Genomic DNA, 27471 nt, shown 5'->3' on the forward strand with positions numbered 1-27471 from the left:
TCACACACTCCCAGAGGTTAATCGCCCCCGAAACCATCCCTCTCTGAGCCTTCAGCACGCCTGGTCCGCGTTATCCCCCCTCTGTTTTACTGCTCCCCAGTCACTTACTGCAAGAAGCACCATTCACGGGGTGCCGTACATCCCACCGCTGCCACCAGTTGTCACGGAGTCCCCGGGCGATGCTCTGGAACTGCTCCCCACAAAGCCAGTCAGGACTTTGGGGAGCCTCCTCTCCCTCGGAGCAGACTGCCTTCAGGGCAAGAAGCTCACACGGCTTCACCTCTTGGGTCTCTCCTGGGAGCATTCAGCATATGCCCCTCCGTGTACTTCCGACAGCGAGTCCGCCCAGGTGGGGTCCTGGGGAAGCCAGAGGGTCCTGCACCCCAACTTCGCAGTCAGACGTGACTCTCGGCCAGCCAGTAACACAGAGGTTTATTAGACGACAGGAACACGGTCTAAAACAGAGCTTGTAGGTCCAGCGAACGGGACCCCTCGGCCGGGTCCATTCTGGGGCCCAGCGAGGCAGACCCCCGTCTGCCCTCCCTTCCAGTCCCCAGCTAGCTCCAAACTCCAACCCCCGTCCATCCCCTCCTTCTCTGGCTTTGTCTCTTTCCGGGGCCAGGAAGTCACCTGATCTCTTTGTCTTCAACACCTTCAGCTGGCACCTTTGCAGAGGAGGGGCCCAGGCCATCAGTTGCTAGGAGACAGAGTGTCGGGCATTTATGTACACTGGCCCTTTGCTCTGCAGCAACCATACACCCTTATCCCACCACCTAGACACTTAAGAACTGCATAGGGGAAACTGAGGAAAACATTAAGAACAGTCCCACTTCGTCACAGCCCGGCACAACACGGCCAGGATCCCAGCTGGGGTCTGTGCAGCCCCTCGGCAGAGACTGGCTGGCTCACGGGGCAGGGAATGGGACACGGGCCCTTTCCCATCTAGGTGCCGCTGGCTCTGATCCAGCCCCAGGTCTGCCTCTTCAGCTGCCTGCTCCAGTCTCTCCAAACCCACCCCTGGGCCAAGTGCAGCCGGTTCGTACTGTCCAGAGTCCCAGCCCCAGCAGTGACTGGTGCCCTCCAGGGTTTCCCTGCACAGCCGGCTCCGGGCAGCAGGAGGTGCCGGATGCAGACGCTGGGCCCACACACCGAGCTTTGGTCCTGGGGAGTTTGGGGTCGGGTCAGGCAGGGGTGTGGGGCAGGAATCCCCGAGCGGCTCAGCCTGGCCAGGGGGCCTCTAACCTGGTCTCCCATCTCTGACAGAGGCCAGTCCAAGCTGCTCCGGGGGGAGGAACCCCACAGGGATGGGATAACCTACCCTGGGAGAAGTTTAACCTGCCATAGCTAGAATTCAGCTGCTGTCCCACCGCAGCTGGTGTTTTCTCCCAACCCAATCCCTTCTTAACCCTTACTGGATACCCTCACGGTCCATATACACCTCCAGTTCTTCTGTGAATCCCACTGAGCTCCCGGCCCCAATGAGATCTTGTGGCAGTGAGTTCCACAGGCCAGAGGTGCATCTTTCCTTTTGCCACCTTTACATTGGCCACGATTCAATTTCACGGACTGTCCCCTTGTTCTTCTATTAATTATTTCTAATACAGTGCTGTCTAGAGCAGGGGTTCTCAAACTGGGGGTCGGGACCCCTCGGGGTCGCGAGGTCATTACATGGGGGTCGCGAGCTGTCAGCCTCCACCCGAAACCTTGCTTGCCTCCAGCATTTATAATGGGGTTAAATATATAAAAAAGTGCCACAAGTACTCCTGTTCTTTTTGTATAAAAAAGTGTGTTTAATTTATTGGGCGGGGGGGTCGCACTCAGAGGCTTGCGATGTGAAAGGGGTCACCAGTACAAAAGTTTGAGAGCCACTGGTCTAGAGGCCCCAGACTCCCTGTTGTGCCGGGTGCTGCACGTACACCCTCAGACCAAGACTTCAGCCTCGCCCCGGTGCCCGGCACCACCCACACTCCCTCAGCAGAGATCAGGGACCCACTGTGCCCGGCGCTGCACAGACCCCGACTGAGACCGGGGCTGGATGGGGCCAGCTCTCCATGGGGGAAGCCCCCAGCACCGTGAGGCCGACCCTGGGTCCAGCGTCTCAGCACTGGGTCCCCGCGCGGGGGCCGAGCGACGCTGCAGACGCCCGGGGTTTCGGTTCCTCCCCTGCAGCCCCGCGCTGGGCAGAGTCCAGCCTGGGGGGAAGTGAAAGGGAGAAGCTGGCGGGTTCCAGGGCTCGGAGGGGAAGCGGCCCTAGCTGGGCGGTTCCCCCGGGCCAGGCAGCCCCGTGGCGGGGCCAGTGGGGTGGGAGAAGGGCCCCGCGTCACCTGTCCCCAGGGCAAGGAGAATGCAGAGCCCAGGGCACGCAGAGCTCGGGCTGCTGGCGGGGCCCCTCGTCCCTGCTGACGCAAACAGCCATTGCAACAGACAGGCCCCGGCATCAGAGCCAGCGCCCCCTATGGGGAACGGCCCCATAGCTCACTGCCCCTCCCCCCCCGGCCTGTCTCCCCACGCTGGGGATGGACTGGAGCTGGCGCCCCTAGAGGGGAGAGGCCCTGTACCCACACACCCCCATACCAACCAGCCCCCCAATTCCCCTCCAGCCTGGAGCCATTTGGTCACTCAGGCCTCAGGCCTCTGCGTTAGAAAGCACAGATGATGTGTCTGAGATTAGACCAGGAGTCCTGGCCCCCAGCCCATGCTCTATCCATTAGACCCCACTCCCCTCCCAGAGCTGGGAGAGAACCCAGGAGTCCTGGCTCCCTGTCCTCCTGCTCATAGAATCTAAGGCCAGAAGGGACCACTGTGATCATCTAGTCTGACCCCCTGCACATCGCAGGCCACAGCCCCTCACCCACCCGCTCCTGTAACAGACCCCGAGCTCTGGCTGAGTCACTGACACCCTCAAATAATGGGTTAAAGATGTCACATGACACTAGTTTAAACCTGCCCGTGCCCCATGCCCCATGCTGCAGAGGAAGATGAACCCCCGCCCCCCCACCCCCAGGGTCTCCACTAATCTGACCTGGGGAAATTCCTTCCCCACCCAATATGTGTCTATCAGTTAGACCCTGAGCATGTGGGCGAGACCCACCAGCCAGCCCCTCCCCAGACTCCCCAGCCCGGCTTTGTCACTGACCCCACCCAGCAAGCAGGGATCAGCGCGGGCGGCAGGGTTATCAGCAGGTGTTTTCCAGGGAGGGGGGACGCCCCTCGCTGGCTGCCACCAGGCCCCAGTAACGAGCCCACCCCTCAGGGTCACCGGGAGGCAGCCCGGAGCCCGGCGGAGGAAATTGCTGCTGGGCCGGAGTGAGGGGGGATCCGACGGTCCATGGGCAGCCCCCGCTGTGCGGGTACCTGAGGAGTTCGGGGCGATCAGACCCTGGGTGGGTTGCAGAGAGCTCTGTGCGATCCCCGTGTCTGACACCTGCCCCGTGCCTAGGACAGGTGAGTTCCTGATCACGGCTGACCTCACTAACGGGCATTGGCAGGGGCCTTGGCCTCAGATACCCGGCTCCAGTCGGCATTTCCCCCCCGCCCCACTGGGGCTCTTCCAGCTCCTGGTCCTGCCGTTTGGACTGCGGGGGGCCCCAGCTCCCTTCCAGCGGCCGGTAGCTCCGGTGTGGGACGGGCTGGGGAGTGTCCCTGGCGTGGCTAGAGGGTGTTTGTATGTTAGTCAGACCTGGGCAGAGCCCGTGACCCGTGTCAGGCGGAGGCTGGCGGCATCCAGACCCCAGCCCTGCCTGGGAAGGGGGAACCGGGCAGGGTGGGGCTGGCAGAGGAGGGGATCTCGGCCATGCAGTGGGAAGGGGCTGCATGAAACCAGAGCCTGCAATAGTGGAGGCGACTGAGACCTGGGCCCATCCCAGCCAAGGGAGCAGGTACCGGCCGTCAGCTGCTGGCAGGGGATTGCCAGAGATTGTCCCTCGCTGTGGTACCCGCCCGCCCCGTCACGGGCCTGTGTGAGCCGGGGCAGCCAGACAAGGGCGTCTGGTCTAACGGGGCCAGGGGCTGGCTGGGAACAGGGGCAGCCCTGAGCACAGACCCAGCTCTGGGGAGCCGCGAATGTGACAAACCGGTTGTGGGTTTCACAGCCGCCTCTGACAGGCTGCGCTGCTGTGAAGCCATGAACAGGGACACACACACACACACACACACACACACACACACAACATCGGGCCTGGGGCCAGGCCCTCTGCAAACTACAGCTCTGTCTGTACTGACCCCTCGCCGGCCCCCAGCCAGTGAGAGGGTCTAAGGCCAGGGGACTAATGGAGCCTGGTGCCCCAGCAAATGGTGTGGGGATGGTCCATGCAACAGGGAATGCAGCTTTCCCAGCTGGTGCCTGGCCAGGCCATGAGCCATGGATAAGAACATAAGAACATAAGAAAGGCCGTACTGGGTCAGACCAAAGGTCCATCTAGCCCAGTATCTGTCTACCGACAGTGGCCAATGCCAGGTGCCCCAGAGGGAGTGAACCTAACAGGCAATGATCAAGTGATCTCTCTCCTGCCATCCAGCTCCACCCTCTGACAAACAGAGGCTAGGGACACCATTCTTACCCATCCTGGCTAATAGCCATTAATGGACTTAACCTCCATGAATTTATCCAGTTCTCTTTTAAACCCTGTTATAGTCCTAGCCTTCACAACCTCCTCAGGCAAGGAGTTCCACAAATTGACTGTGCGCTGTGTGAAGAAGAACTTCCTTTTATTTGTTTTAAACCTGCTGCCTATTAATTTCATTTGGTGACCCCTAGTTCTTGTATTATGGGAATAAGTAAATAACTTTTCCTTATCCACTTTCTCCACATCACTCATGATTTTATATACCTCTATCATGTCCCCCCTTAGTCTCCTCTTTTCCAAGCTGAAGAGTCCTAGCCTCTTTAATCTCTCCTCATATGGGACCCGTTCCAAACCCCTAATCATTTTAGTTGCCCTTCTCTGAACCTTTTCTAGTGCCAGTATATCTTTTTTGAGATGAGGAGACCACATCTGTACGCAGTATTCGAGATGTGGGCGTACCATCGACTTGTATAGGGGCAATAATATATTCTCAGTCTTATTCTCTATCCTCTTTTTAATGATTCCTAACATCCTGTTTGCTTTTTTGACCGCCTCTGCACACTGCGTGGACATCTTCAGAGAACTATCCACAATGACTCCAAGATCTTTTTCCTGACTTGTTGTAGCTAAATTAGCCCCCAACATATTGTATGTATAGTTGGGGTTATTTTTTCCAATGTGCATTACTTTACATTTACCTACATTAAATTTCATTTGCCATTTTGTTGCCCAATCACTTAGTTTTGTGAGATCTTTTTGAAGTTCTTCACAGTCTGCTTTGGTCTTAACTATCTTGAGCAGTTTAGTATCATCTGCAAACTTTGCCACCTCCCTGTTTACCCCTTTCTCCAGATCATTTATGAATAAGTTGCATAGGATCAGTCCGAGGACTGACCCTTGGAGAACACCACTAGTTACCCCTCTCCATTCTGAGAATTTACCATTAATTCCTACCCTTTGTTCCCTGTCTTTTAACCAGTTCTCAATCCATGAAAGCACCTTCCCTTTTATCCCATGACAGCTTAATTTACGTAAGAGCCTTTGGTGAGGGACCTTGTCAAAGGCTTTCTGGAAATCTAAGTACACTATGTCCACTGGATCCCCCTTGTCCACATGTTTGTTGACCCCTTCAAAGAACTCTAATAGATTAGTAAGACACGATTTCCCTTTACAGAAACCATGTTGACTATTGCTCAACAGTTTATGTTTTTCTATGTGTCAGACAATTTTATTCTTTACTATTGTTTCAACTAATTTGCCCGGTACCGACATTAGACTTACCGGTCTGTAATTGCCGGGATCACCTCTAGAGCCCTTTTTAAATATTGGTGTTACATTAGCTAACTTCCAGTCATTGGGTACCGAAGCCGATTTAAAGGACAGGTTACAAACCCTAGTTAATAGTTCCCAGGGCCGGCTCCAGCATTTCTGCCGTCCCAAGCAAAAAAAAACCCCACGATCGGTGGCGGCAGTTCAGCAGCAGGTCCTTCGCTCCTAGAGGGAGTGAGGGACCTGCCGCCCCCGAATTGCCGCAGGTGCCGCCCCTCTTCCTTGCCCGCCCCAAACACCTGCTTGTTAAGCTGGTGCCTGGAGCCAGCCCTGATAGTTCCGCAACTTCACATTTGAGTTCTTTCAGAACTCTTGGGTGAATGCCATCTGGTCCCGGTGACTTGTTAATGTTACATTTATCAATTAATTCCAAAACCTCCTCTCGTGACACTTCAGTCTGTGACAATTCCTCAGATTTGTCACCTACAAAGGACGGCTCAGGTTTGGGAATCTCCCTAACATCCTCAGCCGTGAAGACTGAAGCAAAAAATCCATTTAGTTTCTCCGCAATGACTTTATTGTCTTTAAGCGCTCCTTTTATATCTCGAGCATCAAGGGGCCCCACTGGTTGTTTAGCAGGCTTCCTGCTTCTGATGTACTTAAAAAACATTTTGTTATTACCTTTGGAGTTTTTGGCTAGCCGTTCTTCAAACTCCTCTTTGGCTTTTCTTATTACATTCTTGCACTTAATTTGGCAGTAATAACAGGAGTACTTGTGGCACCTTAGAGACTAACAAATTTATTAGAGCATAAGCTTTCGTGGGCTACAACCCACTTCTTCGGATGCATATAGAGTGAAACATATATTGAGGAGATATATATACACACATACAGAGAGCATGAACAGGTGGGAGTTGTCTTACCAAGTCTGAGAGGCCAATTAAGTAAGAGAAAAAAAAGAGAAAAAAAACTTTTGAAGTGATAATCAAGATAGCCCAGTACAGACAGTTTGATAAGAAGCAAGTGTGAGAATACTTACAAGGGGAGATAGATTCAATGTTTGTAATGGCTCAGCCATTCCCAATCCCTATTTAGCCCTGAGTTGATTGTGTCTAGTTTGCATATCAATTCCAGCTCAGCAGTCTCTCGTTGGAGTCTGTTTTTGAAGTTTTTCTGTTTTAAGATAGCCACCCGCAGGTCTGTCAAAGAATGGCCAGACAGGTTAAAGTGTTCTCCCACTGGTTTTTGAGTATTATGATTCCTGATGTCAGATTTGTGTCCATTAATTCTTTTGCGTAGAGACTGTCCGGTTTGGCCAATGTACATGGCAGAGGGGCATTGCTGGCACATGATGGCATATATCACATTGGTATACATTGAAGTAGGGCCTCTATTATGGTATCTTTAAAAAGCGCCCATGCAGCTTGCAGGGATTTCACTTTAGTCACTGTATCTTTTAACTTCTGTTTAACTAACCCCCTCATTTTTGCATAGTTCCCCCTTTTGAAATTAAATACCACAGTGTTGGGCTGTTGAGATGTTCTTCCCACCACAGGGATGTTGAATGCTATTGTATTATGGTCACTATTTCCAAGCGGTCTTGTTATAGTTACCTCTTGGACCAGCTCCTGCGCTCCACTCAGGACTAAATCGAGAGTTGCCTCTCCCCTTGTGGGTTCCCGTACCAGCTGCTCCAAGAAGCAGTCATTTAAAGTATCGAGAAATTTTATCTCTGCATTTCGTCCTGAAGTGAAATGTTCCCAGTCAATATGGGGATAATTGAAATCCCCCACTATTATTGGGTTCTTAATTTTGATAGCCTCTCTAATTTCCCTTAGCATTTCATCATCACTATTACTGTCCTGGTCAGGTGGTCGGTAATAGATCCCCAATGTTATATTCCTATTAGAGCATGAAATTTCTATCCACAGAGATTCTATGGAACATGCGGATTTGCTTAAGATTTTTACTTCATTTGATTGCACATTTTCTTTCACATATAGTGCCACTCCTCCCCCTGCATGGCCTGTTCTGTCCTTCCGATATATTTTGTACCCCGGAATGATTGTGTCCCATTGATTGCTCTCAGTCCACCAGGTTTCTGTGATGCCTATTATATCTATATCCTCCTTTATCACAAGGCACTCTAGTTCACCCATCTTATTATTTAGACTTCTAGCATTTGTGTACAAGCACTTTAAAAACTTGTCACTGTTTATTTGTCTGCCCTTTTCTGATGTGTCGGATTCTTTTTTATGTGGCTGTTTATCATCTGATCCGGCCCTTACATTATACTTTTCAGTCCTCTGCTCCTGACTATAACCTGGAGATTCTCTATCATCAGACTCTCCCCTAAGAGAAGTCTGTGTCCGATCCACACGCTCCTCTGCAGCAGTCGGCTTTCCCCCATCTCCTAGTTTAAAAACTGCTCTACAACCTTTTTAATGTTTAGTGCCAGCAGTCTGGTTCCACTTTGGTTTAGGTGGAGCCCATCTCTCCTGTATAGGCTCCCCCCATCCCAAAAGTTTCCCCAGTTCCTAATGAACGTGAACCCCTCCTCTCTACACCATCGTCTCCTCCACGCATTGAGACTCTGAAGCTCTGCCTGCCTACCTGGCCCTGGATTCCCCTAGGATGCCAGCTGGGCAAACTGGGTCCATTACTGCTTCATGAGGAAGGTGATATCACAGCCCCGGGCGGGCGTCTGTGGGGCCCACGCTGGGTTATGTCCATGAAGGGTTTATGGATCACTGTGGGCAGGGAGGGCCACCGAGAGCAAGTTCGGGCCCTGGTGAAAATTTTTTTTCTGCCCCCCCAGCAAGGGCGGACCAGCTAAACAGGGCCGAATGGGGGGGGCGAAGCTGGGCCCCCTTCCAGACTGCCAGGCCCCGGTAATTTGTACCAGCTTCCCCCCCCCTCGTTGGCCCTGTGTGTGTATGTGTGGGGGGGTCACCCAGCTCCCCAGGCACTAACAGCAGCGGGGGGTGATCACCGCAGTGCCTGAGCCTGTGACCGGCTCAGAGACATCCCCCCGCCCGGGTCGGGTCGCCCAGACTGGCAGGGCTGGGCCAGAGGAGAGGTGAGGGCCACAAAATGAACTGGGGATAGAGAGACGGCGTTTAACAGGCTGGGGCCTTGCTTTGGATCCAGCGACAGACGGGGCTTTGGTCCTGGGGCCCCAATTCTGGCTGGCGGGCGGGGAAGACACCACCTGACACCCCATGTGGGAGATGGGCGATTCCTGCTGCACAGGGCGCGGTTACATCCGGTTATCGGTTTTTATCTGTGTCTCTGTGATGCTTTCCCCCGAGAGTCGCTGTCTCTGCAGACCCTGGGGGAGACCTGGCCATGCTTCGGGGATCAGTGCCCCAGCCCAGAATTTGCAGGGACACACACGGCGCTCTCAGAACAGGGGGTTTATTCGCCAGCTGACCCCAATACAGGGAGCCGTGAGGGGAGCCCAGAGGCAGGAGGGTCACAGCCCAGCCCATGGCCAGCCCAGTTCCCAGCCCGGCTGCAGGGACCCCCTGGGCTCAGGCTCCATCTGTCTCTCCTCCTCCGGCAGACGCCAGGTTGGAGCCCCCCGACACTTCCCAGCAGCCAGCTCCTCCCCTCCACTCCTCCCAGCCCGTTGCTCTCCAGCTGGGGGTCACTGCTCAGCCCCTGTGGAGAGGGGGGGAGTCCAACTGACCCCTGGGGAGCTGGGTGCTCGGTGTATCAATGTACCGGCCACTGGATCTGCCATTCTCAGCTGCTCCACTGATATGGGGTCTTCGGCCCAGGCAGCTGGGTGAAACCCACACCTGTGGCTCCCAGCCTGCCCTGAGAGCAGACAGTCCTTCTCCACCCCACTGGGTAACAGTGCAGCATATGGGGAAACTGAGGCACACACAGGCCTCATAACAACATCACAGAAAATTCCCATCTCGTCACACCTTGTTAACTGCCGGCAAACACTGGAGCTCAGAGCCAACCCCCCGGAGACAGGTCTGGGACTCTGCTGGGGACGGGGCTCCGGGGTGGCTGGGGAGAGAATCACTGGGCCACGGGGGTGAGGGGCTGTGACTCCCTGGGGGACGGGGTGGGGGGGTTGGAATGCTGGGTAATAACTGCCCCCCCCCCCGTGTGCTGCCCCTGAGCTGCTCCCCAGCCCTGTGCCCCATTGCCGAGCCCCCGGGGCTGGGGGGGTCGGGCTGGTCCCTGCAGCCCGAGCTTGGGACAGGAGCATCTCTCCAGATGCCTCTCCTCTGGGGAAGAGATTTGGGGGGCCCCCTCCCCAGGGCTCCCGATGCTCTCTCCCTGCTCTCCCCACCCCTGGGCAGGGAGCCCGTCCAGCCTGAGAACAAACCCGCAGCCTCCCCCTGAAATCACCACCCACTCAGAGCCGCCCCGTGGGCTCCTGCCCCCAATCAGATCCGGCACCTGCCCTGTGCCCAGCCGGGCCCAGCTGTGTGTTCGCACGGTTAAAATGGGGTTAGATGGATCCCAGTGGGATCAGACTGTGAGATGCTGGCAATGGCTGGCTGCTTCAGTCTCACCTAGACCAGCGTGTCCCAGGCTGTCCGGTGACAGGGAGGGGTTTGCTCTGAATCAGTGACCCCAGGCAGGTGACGCGTCACCGGGTGTGAAACACCATCGTGCCGAGGCCCGGTTCTCTCCACCCGGCCCAGCGACAGAGGCCCTAGGGTCAGTCTGCACTGCGCGTGTGTCAGTGTGATTGACGTCGCTTGGGGTGTCGCAGGGCCGTTCACAGGAATACAAATGTGGCCGCTTTTGGAGGGGCCCTTTCTGTGTGTAGGACTGATGAATGAAATTGTTTTTAATTGTTCACTTTATTAATGCAACTTCATAAGTAAAGTTTTATGAATGAAACAATATTCATTCATAAAACCGGTTACCCCAATAACTGGCTAAATAACAATTAAGATGCCTGTTAAGAGCCATAGCTGTTCAGTCAGCTGCCTCTGTAAGTTTCACTCTCAATCCAATTCCTGCTTAAATCACTGAGACTTGCACTGTTTCAGTATTGTAACTTCTGTTCACCATTGATTACACTTGCCTACAGTGTAACTTCTGTTCACTGTTTGCCATCCACTACACTTGTCTATATTGTAACTTCTGTTCACTATTTGCCATATTGTAATTCAAACCCCATTTTAAAACGCTTACTCCATTTTGTAAGGGCTTGCTGCAACCTTCATTTTTGCAAACCCTGCTGTAATCTTATTAGTTTAGTTTAAATGTTTGAATGAGGTATAGCTCAGTGGTTTGAGCATTGGCCTGCTAAACCCAGGGTTATGAGTTCAATCCTTGAGGGGGCCATTTAGGGAACTGGGGTAAAAATCTGGCTGGGGATTGGTCCTGCTTTGAGCAGGGGGTTGGACTAGATGATCTCCTGAGGTCCCTTCCAACCCTGATATTCTATGATTCTATGGAATCAACCTCCAGCCCCAGCCTGTCCTGATTAAATAGAGTTCAAACACCAAAGGCTGAAGATGCAGACAAGAGCCCTAACAAAGTAAGAAGAATCCACCCTAAAAAGAAAAGGTACAATAGAAGGAAAATCAAAGCCCGGTCGGAGGCTGAAAGTCATGTCTGCAATTGACAGGTGATCAATCACCAAACCCAGAGGCAGCGTGACACAGCAAGACCTATAGACTCTGGATTCAAACTAAAGCCTACAAAAAGGATGGGTGAGATGGAAAACTTTGAAGAAGGGTAACATTCTGCTGCCAACATGGAAGGGCATCGGTGCATGCCCAACAGAGACCCAGCTCGTCCTTGTGCCCGGCTTTCCTGGCCAGTTAGCCGCCCCAAGCTGCAAACTCAAGCCACAGACTCAAGCAGGACTGGTAACTATGCAGGAGCTGCAGAACATCTGATGGATGTGTGTGTGTGTGTGTGTGTGTGTGTGTGTGTGTGTGTGTGTGAGTGTGTGTGTGAATGTGTGTGAATGTGTGTGTGTAAAGGTATTAGGTATAATGTGTGTGTATAAGGATTAAGATATTAGATATTAGTTATTGGTCATAAATCAAATTATCATAATAAATGTGGCATCTTTGCCTTGACCCCTAAAACGATCCTGTACGAGTTTGTCTGTACAACATGTGCCCCCCTCCCCGTGCCTGGAGGAGTTGGCTCCGCCCCCCCGGCAGCCAGAGGAGCTGGATCCCACTCCCGGCTCCTGGAGCTTGAGGTCCTGTCGTCTCCCCCGTGGGGCTGGGGCAGTTCTGTGCCTGCGCTGATGGGGGGGGGAGGGACTGCCCCTACTCGACCCCCTGGTGCATGCCCCTGTGTGAATAAACCACCTCCCTGCGTGACGTGAGTGACACGGACACGAGCACTCGTGTGCCCAGCGCTGGCAGCAGAGAGCGTCTCTCCCCCCCCCCCCCCACTCCCCTGCCGCGCAGAGATGGGTTATCAGGCCAAGGGGAGATCTCCCGCCCATCGGCACGAAGCGTCTTCACCAGACATGCTGCAGCAGCGCTGGGCATGTGGACAAGCCCCATACCCCAGGGGGGCCCTCGGGGACCTCAGAGGACACAAGACTTTGTTGAGGGGCCCAAGCCCCCCCCCCCCCCCCCCATGAAGAGGAGAGGTGCAGGAGCGCTCGTCCCACCAGCTGGAACGTGGGCAGGAAGGGCATGAAAACCCCCGTCAGGAGAAACCCCTCGCTGGACGCTGCGTGGATGGGAAGGGGCAGGAATGACCAGGCATAGGCACCAGATCCCCTGGCTGTGCCCGGGCCAGCCCCACGGCACACACAGCGCTTGCTTCTGACAGGAGTTTCTGTGACCTTTGGGCCCCCAGGGCTGTAACTCCCTGGTGCGTGTGTGTGACCTGCTGTAACCTTGTCAAGAACTCCCAGTGCTTGGTCGTAGGTAACAAATCTTTACTGAGGTTATTACAGGTTTGGCTACAAGCGTCGTCTGTGGAGGGAGATCAAAGGTGCCACTGCCTTGGGATAAGCGACTGGTCGTGTGGGACAGGGACCGACCCGAATATTGCTGTGATTAGTGGTGGAAGGGACGATCGATCGATCACAAGGGCAGGCTGGCTGGGGTGGCCAGACAGATCGGAGAGCCCAAGGGGACTGTCTGTGGCTCCACAGTTACGTTGTTACAGGGCCTGCGGAGTTCACACTCGATCCTTTGGTGAAATCTCAGTACAGAACTCAGCTGGTGCCCCGTGTACTAACTGTACCCTGAGATTGGTCCCCACACTCCTGAGCCACTCGACAACGTGACAGGGTCGCCCCAGGGCCCTGCGGGGACTGAGGGGCAGGGACGGGTCCCCAGGCGGGGGCAGCGCGGGCTGGAGCCGAGCAGAGCGCGGGGAGCAGACGGGGACAGGAAGGGACCGGCCCCAGGTTCTGCATTCTCCGGGCTGGGCGAGGTGCTGGGACAGACGGACGGAAACTCCTGCCGGCCGGGGGATCCGACGCCTAGGATCTAACGCAGGAGCCCTGCAGGGAGAGGGGAGAGAAATCAGCCCCTGGCCGTGGGGCTAGCGGGACGGACGGGGGATTTTCTCTGCCAGGCCCCAGGGCGCCCCAGGGACTCTGCCCGGCAGCCGCAGGGCTGGGCGATGCTCGGCAGGATCCAGGACCCTCTGCTCCCGGGAGCAGCTCGGGGATCGGCCTGAACGGGGACCGAGGGAGCCGCAGACTCCTCCTCCGTGGGGCCAGCGCCCCATTGCCCAGCTGCCCAGGTGCTGAGCCGGGCGGGTGTCAGGGGCTGAGGGGCAGAAGCAGCCACCCCCGGGCACCCCAGGCAGCCTGTGGTCAGTGTGGGGGGAGACGAGTTTAACGGGGGAGGGGGATTGAAATTACCTGCAGGTTGGGGAACGGGGCGCCCTGAAAAACAAAGAGAAACATGGTCAGAGCCCTGGGCAGGGGGAGCCAGTTCCTGGGGGTCAGAGCTCCTCCAGCCCCTGCCCCACAGCATGGAACACCTCTCACTAGGAACCCAGCCCCCCTCCGGCCCCCAGACCTGGGGTTACCCCCCTGCCCCGTTATTACTGTAAATCCTTGACCCAGGATCCCTGCCGCGGCGGAGGGGATGGAAACGCTCTGAGCCCCGGGGCAGGGGCAGCTCCCTGCACTGCGAGGGGTCGGGGTCTGTCCCACCCCGGGGCCTCGGCCGGGGGAGGGGAGAGTGGGAGCTCCCAGCCTGGCCCCAGGGCCCCGCACTGAGATCTCCCCATGGCCCCTGCTCTGTCCCTGCCCTAGGAGGGGGGAGGATCTGACCCAGTCCCGGCCCCGGCCCCAGGAGGAGAAGCCGGGAGGCCCCTGCCAGACTCTGAGCAGCCCCTGCTGGGGGTGGGAGGGGGGAGCCTCCAGCCAGGCCGATTCCCCTGAGCCCCCCCAGCCCCACATCCCCCCAGAGACCCCCTGGTGCCCCACCCCCGCCCGGAGCCAGTCACCTTTCTTATTCTTCAGGTAGATGAGGAGTCCGGGCGCCAGGAAGATCAGCCCCAGCACGAAGCCCCCGACCCCCGTCAGCATCTTGCTCCTGGCGGAGTCAGACTGCGCCTCTGAAACAGGGACATGGAACGGGCCGGGTCAGAGCCAGGGGCCTCCGGGCTGGGCTCCCGTCTGGGCCAGTGACCAGCGCCGGCCGGGTCAGAGCCAGGGGCCTCCGGGCCGGGCTCCCGTCCGCGCCAGTGACCAGCACCGGCCGGGGCAGAGCCAGGGGCCTCCGGGCCGGGCTCCCATCTGCGCCAGTGACCAGCACCGGCCGGGGCAGAGCCAGGGGCCTCCGGGCCAGGCTCCCGTCCGCGCCAGTGATCGGCGCCAGCCAGGTCAGAGCCAGGGGCCTCCAGGCCGGGCTCCCGTCTGCGCCAGTGACCAGCGCAGGCCGGGTCAGAGCCAGGGGCCTCCAGGCCGGGCTCCCGTCTGCGCCAGTGACCAGCGCCGGCCGGGGCAGAGCGAGGGGCAGAGCCCGCAGGAGCAGCTATGGGACAATCTGCCCCACATCAGGGCTCGTCCTAATCTGTGATCCTCAGAGATCAGCTCAGGCCCTCCAGTGCGAGGTCAGATATCCCTGCCCATTTTCAGGTGGGTGAGGGGCCTGGGGTGGAAGTGACGGATTCGTCTCTTCCAGGACTGACCGTGCTGGCCAATCGTATTGGCCCGCGGGGCCCGGAGCAGTTGCTCCCATTCGCCCTACCCAAGGGACGGCTCTGAGTCTAGCCCTGGATAGTGTGTGAGACACAGAAATAGCCAGTCTCTGTGTGAACCTTGCTCTGTTCTTCGGCTCAGTCATATCCTGTGGCAGTGAGTTCCACAGGCTAATTACATAGTGTGTGGGAAACGTCCTTCCTTTTAGCAAGTTTCCATTCCATTCCACTGAGTGTCCCCTTGTCCTTGTGCTGTGAGACAGGGAGAACAGACGCTCCCGATCTCCCTTCTCCAGACCAGTCATTATCATGGAGACTTTTCTCCTCTCCCCGCCCCGTCACTGCCCCACTCAGGGTGTGTCTACACTGCATTGTGGAGCTGTGCATGTGAGCTCCCAGCGCTGGTCGATAGATTTGGGTTATCAGGGCTCCTATGAACGCTCCGCCCCAGGCCCATCCCCCGAGGGCTGCCCCTGCGGGCTCAGGGGCTGCCCCACACCCAGCGGCTCTTACCCCAGTGCACGGTGAGGGGGCCCCGCAGGCTGATGTGCTCCACCTGGCAGGTGTAGACGTCCCCGCGCCGGGGGCTCATCTCCAGCATCACCAGGATCTGGAAGGTCCAGTCTCCGTTCTGGAGCAGCTCCGTGGACACCACCCCGGCCGTCTGCTCCTGCCCGTTCTTCAGCCACTTGATCTCGATCCCCCCAGGGTAAAACCCCGTCACCGAGCAAACCAGCAGGTTGGGGTGGGGCAGGGACCCCGATTTCGTGGGGGAAACTGTCACCTCGGGCTGAACTGGTGGGAGAGAGAGAGGGGGGGGCTGGGAAAGGGGCAGGAGACGGAAGGGTGCTCAGGAAGAAGAGGTGCTCCCCTGCCCCAGGGAAAGGCCCCAGTCCCCCATCTAGCCCCCCTGGACTGGTTCTCTCCTGCCTCCCATTGCCCTGGGCAGGCTGTGGCAGAAAGGGCCTGAGGGGAGTCGTGTCCCGTCACCCCCATGGGGACAAAGCCAGGGACTGTCTGATGCTGGGGCCCAGGGAGACGGGGTCTCAGCCCAGGGACCAGGGGCTGCCCCCACCCCCCAGCCAGGGGCACCCCGAGGGGGGAGGGGCGGGGTGGGGGGTGGAAAGTTCTGCCCCATCGCCCGGCCCTGCCTGGGCCAGGAAGGGGGTTTGGAGGTACAGCAGCTGCGTGCCCCGGAGGGTCTGAGTGTGTGTGGGGGGCTTTGGGGGCTGAACCCCTCAGGGGGCGGGGGCTGGGAGCGAGGGAGGGTTAGTCACCCCCCGCCCGAGACTGACCCGGGTGTGGGGCTCTGCGCCCTGCAGCCAGGGGGCGCCGCAGCGCATTGAATCATATGATTCTATGACCCATGGCGGAGCGGGGGGAGGGGAGGAGACACCGCCCCACCCTGGTGTGACCCCGCCCCGTCCTGCTCTCTGTGCCCCGGCCCCGGCCCCGCCCCCTCTGTACCTGCTCCCCCCAGCGCACGAGCTCAGCCCCCCCCGGCCCAGGTCGGGACCATGGAGATAACGGGCGGAGGGGCAGAGCGTCCGAACCCCCCCCCCCCCCCGCACTGACCTCTCCGGTCGATGGTGAAAGGCTCCCACGCCCCGTAGTTGTTCCGGCAGAACCGGTCCACATCACCCCGCATGACCGCCAGTGTCTCGGGCTGGCTGTTCCAGAGCTCGGCGTCGGGCCGGCCCAGCTCCGTGTCCGCCACGCACAGCCCCACGTCGCTGTCGAAGTGCACGTACTGCTGCTGGTTGTAGATCCACCTGCCCAGGAACCGGACCCGCTCGGTGCCGTTGGTGAAGTGACACTCACCCTTGAACTGGTACACGAACCGCCCTGCGGGGGGAGACGGGCCGGGCTCAGGGACCCGCCGCCTGCCCCCGGGCTCGGAGCCCAGCGGGGGAACAGCCGGACCCCCGGGACCGACGAGCCACCCGCCAACCCCTGGGTCTCCCGGGCGGGCAGGGGCGGGTGGAGGAAGGGGAATGACACTGAGAACAGCCGCGGGCGCGGGGCGGGGCGGGGGGGCACAGACACAGGCAGGCCGGGGCTCCCCAGGACATGTCGGCTCTGACCCCCCCGGATACACCCAGCACCTGCCAAAGACGGGGCTCCCCGGGGCGCTGGGGTCTCTGCTCACCTGGGGGCTCCGTGCAATGAGCCAGGTGGGTTCTCAGCACCGCCAGTGTCACTAGCAGAGCCCCAGCCCAGCGGCTCCCGGCCCCCAGGATCCGACCCGCCCCCATCGCTGCTCAGGAGGGAGAGACCTGGAAAGTTGTCGGGACCCCCAGCCTGAGACCTTCTCTGTCCAGCTCCGAGCACCAGCCCCCGGGACGCTGCCCACGGCCCTGGGGATTGGGCACCCCCAGCCCAGGGGCCAGTCAGCATCGGGGCTGGGCAGTGTCATCAGTCGCCAGGCAGAGCCGGCCCAGCAGGGCTCGGTTCCAGACTTCTCCCTCGTAGGGGGCAGAGCAGGGCCTGGGGTCGGGCTGCAGGACTCGCCCGGCGCCTGCCATGGCCCCGGGGCAGCTGGAGAGCGGGGCCAGCCCAGGGACCAGCCCCCACCAGAGCAGGGCCCCCAGCAACGGGACTGGGACCCTCCTTCCCCTGGTGCCTCGACCCTCTGCTGCCAGCTGGGGCAGGACGGGCGTGTGTGGGGGGTGTGTCTTTGGTTTGTTGGGGGTAAATTTAGTTTCAGGGGAAGGTTTGGGGCTGGCCCCACACGCAGAAGTTCTGAGCTCCCCCTCCCCCATCTCACTAGGCCTGAGCACTGCCCCCCCGGACCCCACCAGAGAGAGGGGGGGGCTCAGTCTCCATGCGTCAGGCACAGCTCAGCCTCCCGGCTGCTCCCACCATCGATTTCCCTAAGGGTCTTCTCTGCCCCCCCCCCCCCCAGTCTCTGAGCCCCTCCCCCTCTCTGCTGCATTCACCCCCCACCCTGTGGGGCAAGGCTGGGCCATTGTCCCCATGATACAGCTGGGGAGGGAGGCCCAGAGCTGGGGGGGCGAGCTGGTGCCATGGGAGGGGGCAGGTTTGGGCAGGGGACAGGGACCAATGCCCCACACACGGGGCCCAGAACAGACCCTGGGGGGAGGGAGTTTGGTCACTAACAGCAGATCAGAGCTCGCAGCTTCTAGAGAGGCAAGTCCCCATGTCCCAGTCTCCCATTAATGATCCCCTGAACCCCATCCGTGCCCTGATCTGCATTTAACGCTTATCCGGGCAGAACTCTTTGGGTCAGGGGTGTGACCCCCCCCCACCCCCAGTGCAGAGCTGGGCCGGCTGCAGAACAGGGTGTCTGTGGATGGGGTGAGGGCCCCGGGATGCTGAGAGCCATTGGACAAAACCACTTCAAGCCAGGGGATGTAGCAGCCCTCCCCAAACCCCTAGTTCCAGCCCCTCTCGGCAGCGCAGTGCGGGGAGGGGCTGTCCCCAATCTGGGGGCAAACGTCTCCTGGCGGCGTTATGTTCGCACTGGGCTGGGTGGAGCCACACCGCTCTGATCCCCGTTGTGCAGGCCCAGGCCAGGGAGCAGGCGTCTGGCTGTGAATTTTCAGTATTGCCAACCCCAAACGTTCAGAAATCATGAGTCAGGCTCACCAAAAATCATGAGATTGGCTTTAAAATCACAAGATTATGTACCATGAAATCCCAGCTGTGGGGTTTATTTGCCTTCTGCTCTTTGAGCCCTTCGGGTGCCCGGGTCACAGGTTAACGCTTTCCCCACAGCCCCGAGGGCTGGACACTCCCTTGGTCTCTAAGATTGAGGCTGGAATCATCCCAGACCTATGTGACTCCCGGAGCTGGGGCTTTAGGAAAACACAAGAATTATCCTGAGACTCGTGACACAATCCTGAGAGCCGGGAACCCTGAATGTCTCCATCTCCTCTCGGCGAGGCTCAGCGCTGCTGCTCTGCCCGGTAACAGCCTGGTCGGCGCAGGGATTTCTGCCATTGGGCGCAGGCCTCTAGGCCGGGCTCCCCTGGCCAATGCCGGGCCCTGTCCCCGAGCCCTGCCCCCCCCCCCCCGGGGTGTGACATGTGCCCCCCCCGGCCCCTTAGTGCTGCCGGTCCCGCGCCCAGCCCAGTGCCTGGGGAGAGGAGATGGGCGCAGGACGGGGCGTCCCCATGGCCCAGCTGGCCCTGCTCACCCTGCTGGCCCTGCCGGGCGCTGGGGCAGTGACAGGTACGGGTGGGGCGGGGGCTGGGACACCTGGGCCTGGAGGTGGGGGGGACGACAAGATGGCTTCACCCCCAGAATGCCCGGCTCCCCCTTAGGGAGGGGACAATGGGGGGCTGATGGGACAGGGAGGGGCACAGGGGACGGATTGGGGTGGGGGTTGCCGGGGGAGTGTCTCACCCCATAGAGGGGGGATGGGGTGGGCAGGGAGGAGTTGGGAGGGCTGATCTGGATGGGGTGGGGGCTGCAGGGAAGAGGGTCTCACTCCTGGGGGGCGGGGGGGAGGCTGGCACGGGGGCAGCAGAGGGATCGTGGGGAAGTCGATGTGGTTTGGATACGACACAGTCCTGCCCTAGGGGTGCAGCCCCCCTTCCCTACAGGGACTCGGAGGCTGACCCCTCCCAGCGGGCGCCATACCCGGCAAGGCTGGGATCATTGAATGACTCACTAGGACAATGGTGTGCAAACGTTTCCAGTTGTGCACCTGCCCTTATTGTTCACACAGTTTGTGTGTCCTCCCTCCCCCACCCCCAATTACTTGTGATCTGAAACTATTTCACGCCAGCAAGTGGAGGGGAAACAGAGATGAGTCTGTTCGATCCTTTGGTTTAGTGTTAGAGCGTCTGACCCACTCAAGAAAGGGTCCCGGGCTCTCAGATGTTATTATATGTTACCGGTTTATATATTTTAAAATCAATTATTAATCATTAAATGACTTTTAACATTAACGAGAATCAAAATTAACTTTAAAGGCACAGCAGGCCTAGTGGAGTTATAAACTTAGCAAATGTTGAAAATAGCCAGCCTGGGCTTTGATTTGTGTTTGGTTTTTAAAAGGGTGAAATGTGGAAGTTTCTTCGCACTCCCCCCTTCCCCCCCAAAAATTGTTGTGCCCCCCCGTTTGCACACCATTGCCCTAGGATGTAGGTGCCCAACTCCTCTGGGCCCTGGGGACTCCCCCCCGGAGTGTGTCGACCCCCCAGCGCAGCTTTCATGTCTCTGGCCGGGGAGTTCCCGGGTCTCCCAGTGACCGGCCCTGGCGGGTGAGTGTCGGGGGCCAGGGACTGAAATCGCCGCGAGAACCAGGTCCTGGCGACACCGGGACACGGAACCAGCCCCGCGCACAGACGGGAGAATGGAATGTCCTGCAGCCACAGCCCCCAACTCCCTCCAGGAGCCGCTTTGGGTGGGGATTGTGTCCCCCTGTCACAGGCTAAGTGGGCAGAGGCCTGGCCACTACTTGGATGGGAGACCTGTAAGAACAAATGAGCGGGGGGGGCACAGTAGGGGGCGCTGTCTCCCCCCCCCCCCCCCCCCCAGGCAGCGCTGACCCCATTGCCCCAGCACAATACCAGGGATCCCTGTCCTCCCTGCGGCTGCTTTCCCCTCACACCACCGAACCCTAATGCCAGTGTCACAGCCGGGGGCTGTGGCCTGAGGGGAAGCGCTCAGAGAACCTGTCCCCCGGGGGAGGGGCTGGTGTTGGGGCCGCTGCTGACGCCCGTCTCCCCGCAGTGGAACACATGATCTCTGAGGTGGATTTCTACCAGCGCACGGACCGATCCCAGCAGGAGTCTGGTGAGTTCATGCAGGACTTTGACCAGGACGAGACCTTCCACGTGGACCTGGAGAGGAAGGAGACCGTCTGGCGCCTGCCTGAATTCAGCAAGTTTACCAGCTTCGAGGCGCAGAGCGCACTGGGCACCATAGCTGTGATCAAGCAGAACCTGGAGACCCTGATCAAGAGGTCCAACCACACGCGGGCCCAGAACGGTACGGCATGGGGGGGGGGTGGCACCTTCCCTGCCAGGCATCCCACCAGGGGCCCTTTCCCCACCTTGCTCACCGGGGGACCCTCCCCTCCCCACGTGAACCCAGTACCAGGCACCTGAAAGACTGCGCATCCCCACTCACCTCCCAGCCCCTGGAGGGCTCCGGGGAGCCAGTCAGCCGGGCCAGGGCTCTGCAGGGGGTCCGGGCAGTTCACACCCTTCAGACTGGTGGCCCAGAGCAGCTCCTTTGCCAAGGGCTGTTCGTGGCCCCTGCCCGGTGCCAGGCCCTGCCCCTAAGGGATTCTCTACCCTGCCCCTGGTGCCCCATGAGCAGTCAGGGCAGGGAGCTGGGACAGTCCCGGTGATGCCCCCACAGTCCTGGGGAGAGACCCTGAGCTGGAGCGTGAGCACCAGGGACTGGCTGGCTCAGGGGGGTGGGGAATGGGGCACAGGGCTGCCTTCGATCCGGCCCCAGGACAGGGACTGGCTGGCTCAGGGACAGGCAATGGGACCCATTAACCCCTGTCTCCTCAGTGCCCCCTGAGGTGACCGTGTTCTCCAAAGGCCACGTGGAGCTGGGCGAGCCCAACATCTTGATCTGCTTCGTGGACAAGTTCTTCCCACCGGTGCTCAGCGTGACGTGGCTGAAGAATGGGCAGGAGGTGACGGGGGGCGTCTATGAGACCGACTTCTACCCGCGCCAGGACAACTCCTTCCGCAAGTTCTCCTACCTGCCCTTCCTCCCCAGCCAGGGCGACTTCTACGACTGCCGGGTGGAGCACGGGGGGCTGCCCGAGCCCTTCACGAAGCACTGGGGTGAGGCCGGGGTGCCCGGGGACCCCGCTGGGCACAGGGTTGGGAGCCAGGACGCCTGGGTTCTATCCTGGCTCTGGGAGGGGAGGGGAGTCTAGTGGGTTAGAGCAGGGGGGTCTGGGAACCAGGACACCTGGGTTCTATCGCAGCTCTGGGAGGGAAGGGTGGGAACAGCCCCTCTCACTCCACACCCTGTCCCTCTCCCCCTCTCTGCAGAAGCCCAGGTGCCCACCCCCGTCCCCGAGACCACAGAGACCCTGGTGTGCGCCCTGGGCCTGGCCGTGGGCATCATCGGCATCATCGCGGGCACCATCCTCATCATCAAGGGCATGAAGATGAACGCCGCCCGCAACCCGCGGGGCCCCTTGTGAGTAGCCGCTGCCCGTGGGGGGCACCCACTGCACCCGCAGCCCCTGGGCCCACCCAGCACCCCCTGGGGAGACCCACCCACCTGCTTTGCCATCTGTCACGGACTCACAGATCGTGCCCGCTCTTGGACCCGTGCAGTCCGTGGGGGGTGCCCCTTTCAGTGAGACAGCCCTTTTCCCCGGGCGTCCACTCTCTCTTGGGGTCAGGCCCCTCCACCTCCTGGAGCTGCACCTCTCTGAGCCTTTGCACGTATGTCTCTGCTGTGGGCCCCCTCAGGGAGTCCCCTCGCTTGGTACTCCCCAGGGCCTCCACCCCGAAGGGGTTGATGCAACCCTGTTCTCTAGACCGGAGTGACTCTCAGCCAGCATGAAACAGGAGGATTTATTGAGAGTTGAACCCAGCACAGGAAACTCTCAGGGCCTCAGGCCTGGCCTCCCTCAGCCCAGCACATCCCAGTCTCTCTGCATCCAGGTGGGCTCTGCCTGCTCCCTGTCTCCAGCCCCGAGCCCCCCTGCTCCCAGCTGGGCATCTGAGATGACCGGCCCCAGGCCCTGCCTCTGTCCATTGTCTTCTCTCCAGGTAAACGGTCGTAAACCGGGGCCTCCTCTCCTCGCTTCTGTCCTCTGGCTGGAACCGGTTCATCGGTTCATCGGGTCCCCGGGGGTCCTCGCAGCCCATTGTTTCCCCACCAGCCAGAACTGGCTGTGACTCCTGAGTTGGGCCTCCGGGTCACCAGGTCATTGGCTGGGGTCCCACGTTCCCTCGCCGGTCCTCTGGAACAACAAACTCCCTCTCCCGTCACCTTGTTAAACCGGTAACCCCCAGGGAAACTGAGTCCACTCCCTCTGCATGCAAACCATAGGAAAAGCAAGGATAAAAAAAAACCTAGGAAACAAGGAAACCAGGAATCTCCCCCACTTCGTCACATCTCTTCCCCCTTCGAGTCTGAACGGAGCAGGGTCACTTAGCCAGTGACCTGGGGAAGTTCAGGGCCTCGGCTCTGTGATAAAGCATCCGCTATAACATTGGCACTTCCCCTCACATGGACCACCTCCATGTCATAACCCAGGAGGAGAAGACTCAGCGGCTTGCCATTAGCCCCTTTCACCTGCGGCCCCCGGGCCCGGCGGTGCCCCCTCTCGGGGGCTTCCACCCAGTTAACACCCCGCGGGTTCTGCTTGGCTGCCATTTCCTTCATCTTCAGGCACTGGGCCACCTTGTGCCCCTTTTGGCCACAGTAATTACATTTCAGGTCCCTCAAGTCCCACGAGGGGGGTCGCCCCGCCCCGGCAGTCCCGGGCACCCCTGAGTTGGGCTTCCTGGAGTCCCACCTTTGAGAGGTCTCTGGGTGACTCCCCTTATGAGTCCCTGATGTGGGTCTCCCCCCTGCCCCCGATCTACTGTCCACGAACTCATCTGCCAGCGCCCCTGCACGGCGCAGATCTTTGGGCTTCCGGTCCACTAGCCACATCTTAAGGTCCGGAGGGCAGATGTCATACAGCTGCTCCAACCCCACCAGGTTATACACGTCCTCTGCGGTAGTGGCCCCTGCGCCCTTCCCCCCCTTGCGGAGATATTCCCCCAGCAAGTTGGTGACCTCCTTGTAAGAGACACCTGGGGTCTTGCGCACACCCCGGAATCGTTTCCTATACGCCTCGGGGGTCAGTTCAAACTTCAGCAGCAAAGCCTGTTTGAACAGGTCGTAGTCCCCCATCTCAACACCATCCATTTGGCTGAACGCCTGTATGGCTTTGGGACCAAGCTGGGGGGTCAGACAGCGAAGCCTGTCTGCAGGGTCAATCTGGTTCAGTTCACAAGCCTTCTCAAAGGCTGTGAGGTAGGCATCAATATCCCCCCCCCCCCCCCCCCCCGTCCTCGAACTGGGGCAGCAGTTTGGTGTCTAGATTCCCCACACCACTGGCGTCTCGGGGCCCTTCCCCACTTACCCCGCGGCAGGCCCTCTTGCCCCGCTGCTCGTCCAACTCCAACTCGTGCTTCCACTGTTCTACACGGTCCGCTCGTTCTCTCTCTCTGTCCACCAGCCTCCGATCCTCCAGCTCCAGCTCCTTTGCTTTCAGCTGCAGCTCCAATCTCCGCAGCTCCTCTAGGGAGGAACCTGACTGGGGTCTCCCTGTACTGACTGGGGAGTCAGGTCTGACCCACTCCCAGTCGCTACACAGACTGCCCCCCCAGCTACTCCCTGGCTCTCCGGGCACCCCGGGAGCCCCCCTGGGGTCTGGAGCCTGCGCCTCAGACGGGTCATTCTCTACAAGCTGAGCAATCAGCCGCTCCTTAGTGAGCCGCCCCACGCTCAGCCCTCTCCCTGCAGAGACGTGCCAGGTCGCTCTTACGGAGCTGGTTCTAGGCCATTTCCAGGCTGGTTCCGTTCAATACCCTCGTTCTATTGCTGGCAGCCACTCACTGCAAAGCGCCTGCGCCCGCAGCCAACGTCTACAGGGTGCATCCACGACATATCCCACTTCTGACACCACGTTGTCACGGACTCAGAGATCGTGCCCACTCTTGGCCCCGTGCGGTCCGTGGGGGGGTGCCCCTTTCAGTGAGACAGCCCTTCTCGGGGGTCCACTCTTTTTCAGGGTCAGGCCCCTCCACCTCCTGGAGCCGCACCTCTCGGAGCCTTAGCACGTCTGTCTCTGCCGTGGGCCCCCTCAGGGAGTCCCCTCGCTCTGGACCCCCTGGGCCTCCACCCCCAAAGGGATTGATTTCCCCCCCCCTCCCCCCGCCCTGTTCTCTAGCCCGGAGCGACTCTCAGCCAGCATAAAACAGGAGGTTTATTGAGCATCTGAACCCAGCACAGGAAACTCTCTGGCCTCAGGCCTGGCCTCCCTCAGCCCAGCACATCCCAGTCTCTCTGCATCCAGGTGGGCTCTGCCTGCTCCCCCTCTCCAGCCCCGAACCCCCCTGCTCCCCAGCTGGGCATCTGATACGCCCGGCCCCAAGCCCCGCCTCTGTCCATTGTCTTTTCTCCAGGGAAACAGGGTCATAAACAGGGTCCTCGTTGATCGGGTCCCTGGGGATCCTCGCAGCCCATTGTTTCCCCACCAGCCAGAACTGGCTGTGACTCCTGAGTTGGGCCTCTAGGTCATTGGCTGGGGTCCCACGTTCCCTCACCGGTCCTCTGGAACAACAAACTCCCTCTCCCGTCACCTTGTTAAACCGGTAACCCCCAGGGAAACTGAGTCCCACACCCTCTGCATGCAAACCGTAGGAAAAGCAAGGAAAAAAAAAACCCGCAGGAAAAAAGGAAACCAGGAATCTCCCCCACTTCGTCACACCATCTCAGCCAGCCACAGCCCCTCCCCGACCCAGCACCCCCTGGGGAGATCCCCCACCTGCTGTGCCACCCCCGCAGCCAGCTACAGCCCCTGGGCCCACCCAGCACCCCCCGTGTCAATGGGAGAGTCCCTGGGGGCGCTGGGGAGTGGCTTTGATCCCTGCCAGCCTCGCGTCGGGGTCCAGGGCTCCTGGTAACTGACCCTCTTTGCCTTTCAGATAAACGCGGGGAGGAGCTGGGGCCCCCGAATCCCCCAGGTGCCTTTGTGAGACCCACTCGCACCCCCCAGCTCTGCCCCCAGCATCCCTGCTCCGCTCACATCAGTGCCAGCTGCTGTACCCAGGCGGGGCCCCCCGACCCCGTAACTGTCGCACTCAACCCGCTAGAGACTCACCGGGGAGCCGGACCACTCTGAGCAGCCCCAGTGCTAGCGCCCAGCTAAAGGCCCCATCACGCCTGTGTGTGGCTTCCCTGCGGTCCAGCCCTGCTGAGCCCAGCGCCCAGCGCAGGGTCTGTGGGGGACAGGCCCAGTCCCTGTACAGCCCCCACTCGGTGCCCCGTGTGTGTCCACAGCCCTGCGCCCCCGATCTCGCTCTGCAGCTTTGCTGACAGCAATAAAGTGGGGTTTTGTGATGTTTTTTATCATGATTTAAAATCTGGTCAGTCTGAGCCGTGCCCGCAGCAGCCTGTGTTATCCCAGCCCAGCCGCAGTCTGTCCAGGGGCACCGGGTTACACCAGGACTTAAGGGAGCTTAGTAGAAGGGTTAAGGAAGGAGCCAGGACTCCTGGGTTCTAGCCCAGCTCTGGGAGGGGAGTGGGGGCTAGTGGTTAGACTGGGGCGGGGTTGGGAGTCAGGACTCCGGGGTTCTATCATATTGCTGACTCTAACTTACTGCAAGCCCTTGGTGAAATCATCTTCCTCTGCCTCAGTTTCCCCTTGTGTGAAATGTGGCTGTTCTCCCCCTGGGTCGGGGGGGGGGCTCTGGGGCAGAGGGATGGTCCATGGAGCACTTTGAGCTCATCCCATGGCCGGGAGCCCAGGAGCAGGGCAGGGTTCATGGGCCAGGCTCCCCGGGACTGAACCCCGCAGGGTGAGCGGCTGCAGAGAGACGCTGGGCTGTCTGGGGGCTGCGGTGACGTCCCCCAGGCTGGGGTCACTGTGATGTGAAGGGCAGATCCCCCTCCTCCCCCCCCCGAACATGGCACCGAGACCCAGCCCAGCTTCCTCGCACCCCTCCCCTAGCACATGGCGGGAGACCCCCCCAACCCCCGGCTCCCACCAGCAGCGATTGGATGCTCCAACCAGCCAAGAACGCCACCAACCGACCAAGCTCTCCCATTGGCCGCTGAGCCTTGGACCAGCCTCCTGTGCGTTCCCATTGGCTGTGGCCTTACAGCTGTCCCTGGGGGGAATGTTCCCAGTTCCCTTTAGGCAGCTCCAGACACAGGCCCTGGGCTGCTGCCAGCTGGGGGAGCCCGGGGGGGCTGGGTGCGCGGCTGGGGGGGGGCTGTTTCCAGTGGGGCCTGGCAGGGCCTGGGCCTGGGGCCAGGGCTAGTCAGTAGCTGGGTGAGCCGAGAGACGATGTAACCCGCCATGGGGCGCGTCTGCAGGGACACCGAGGCTGGGCAATGGGGGGAAATGCCGGGATGGGTCAGTTACATGCAGTGAGCTGGGGCACGCGGGGAGCTGGGCCCATTCACACGTGTTTTCACACAGCCAGGGGCCAGGCTGGACAGCGAGGAACCGAGGATGTGGGTCCCACGTGATGGGGTCGGGTGGGCTGGACCCTGGGACGCAGGGACTCTGAACTGGACGTGGGGGTCAAGGCAAAACCCAACTGAGCGTGAGCTCCCAGGGCCATGCTGTGGCTTAGGGGGCAGACGTGACCCTGGGCTGTAGGAACAGGGGAATATTGGGCAGCGCAGGGAGATGGTGTCACCTCTGTACACGGCCCTGGTGAGAGCGTCACTGGCTGCTGTGTACAGCCCTGGTGCTGGCCCTGCGGAGAGGCTGAAGGAGCCACAAAGGTGCCTCAAGGTCTGGAGAAGCTGCCTATGCATGAGCGATGGAAGGAGACTG

The 27471-nt window shown here is 59.8% G+C and overlaps 2 protein-coding genes across 4 annotated transcripts in view; one reads left to right on the forward strand and one right to left on the reverse strand.

Moving 5' to 3' along the window:
- Positions 1–17263, reverse strand: part of LOC135887754 (DLA class II histocompatibility antigen, DR-1 beta chain-like) — a 62482-nt gene extending 45219 nt beyond the window's left edge. Inside the window, exons 1-6 of one of the 2 annotated variants that reach the window (XM_065415498.1) lie at positions 17104–17263; positions 16530–16799; positions 15468–15749; positions 14259–14369; positions 13666–13689; positions 12706–13299 (exon numbers count right to left, since the gene is read on the reverse strand). In XM_065415498.1, the coding sequence (XP_065271570.1) occupies positions 13286–13299; positions 13666–13689; positions 14259–14369; positions 15468–15749; positions 16530–16799; positions 17104–17209 (807 nt within the window). In that variant the 5' untranslated portion in view covers positions 17210–17263 and the 3' untranslated portion in view covers positions 12706–13285. Of the gene's footprint in view, positions 1–12705; positions 13300–13665; positions 13690–14258; positions 14370–15467; positions 15750–16529; positions 16800–17103 lie in introns of those variants that run through there. The other variant, XM_065415499.1, reaches the window with a different exon arrangement.
- A 1791-nt stretch (positions 17264–19054) lies between these two features.
- LOC135887756 (HLA class II histocompatibility antigen, DR alpha chain-like) lies at positions 19055–26024 on the forward strand. Of its 2 annotated transcripts, XM_065415503.1 has the most exons (5): positions 19055–19148; positions 20658–20915; positions 21449–21730; positions 21944–22094; positions 25610–26024. In XM_065415503.1, the coding sequence occupies exons 1-5, from the start codon at positions 19067–19069 to the stop codon at positions 25611–25613; spliced, it is 777 nt and encodes a 258-aa protein (XP_065271575.1). In that variant the 5' UTR covers positions 19055–19066; the 3' UTR covers positions 25614–26024. The 2 variants fall into 2 exon arrangements, with proteins under 2 accessions (XP_065271575.1, XP_065271576.1); XM_065415504.1 differs by lacking the exon at positions 25610–26024 and having other exon boundaries at positions 21944–22098.
- Positions 26025–27471: the final 1447 nt, after the last annotated feature.

Source organism: Emys orbicularis, chromosome 13, assembly GCF_028017835.1.
Source record: "Emys orbicularis isolate rEmyOrb1 chromosome 13, rEmyOrb1.hap1, whole genome shotgun sequence".
In the NCBI taxonomy this organism is placed as follows: domain Eukaryota; kingdom Metazoa; phylum Chordata; order Testudines; family Emydidae; genus Emys; species Emys orbicularis.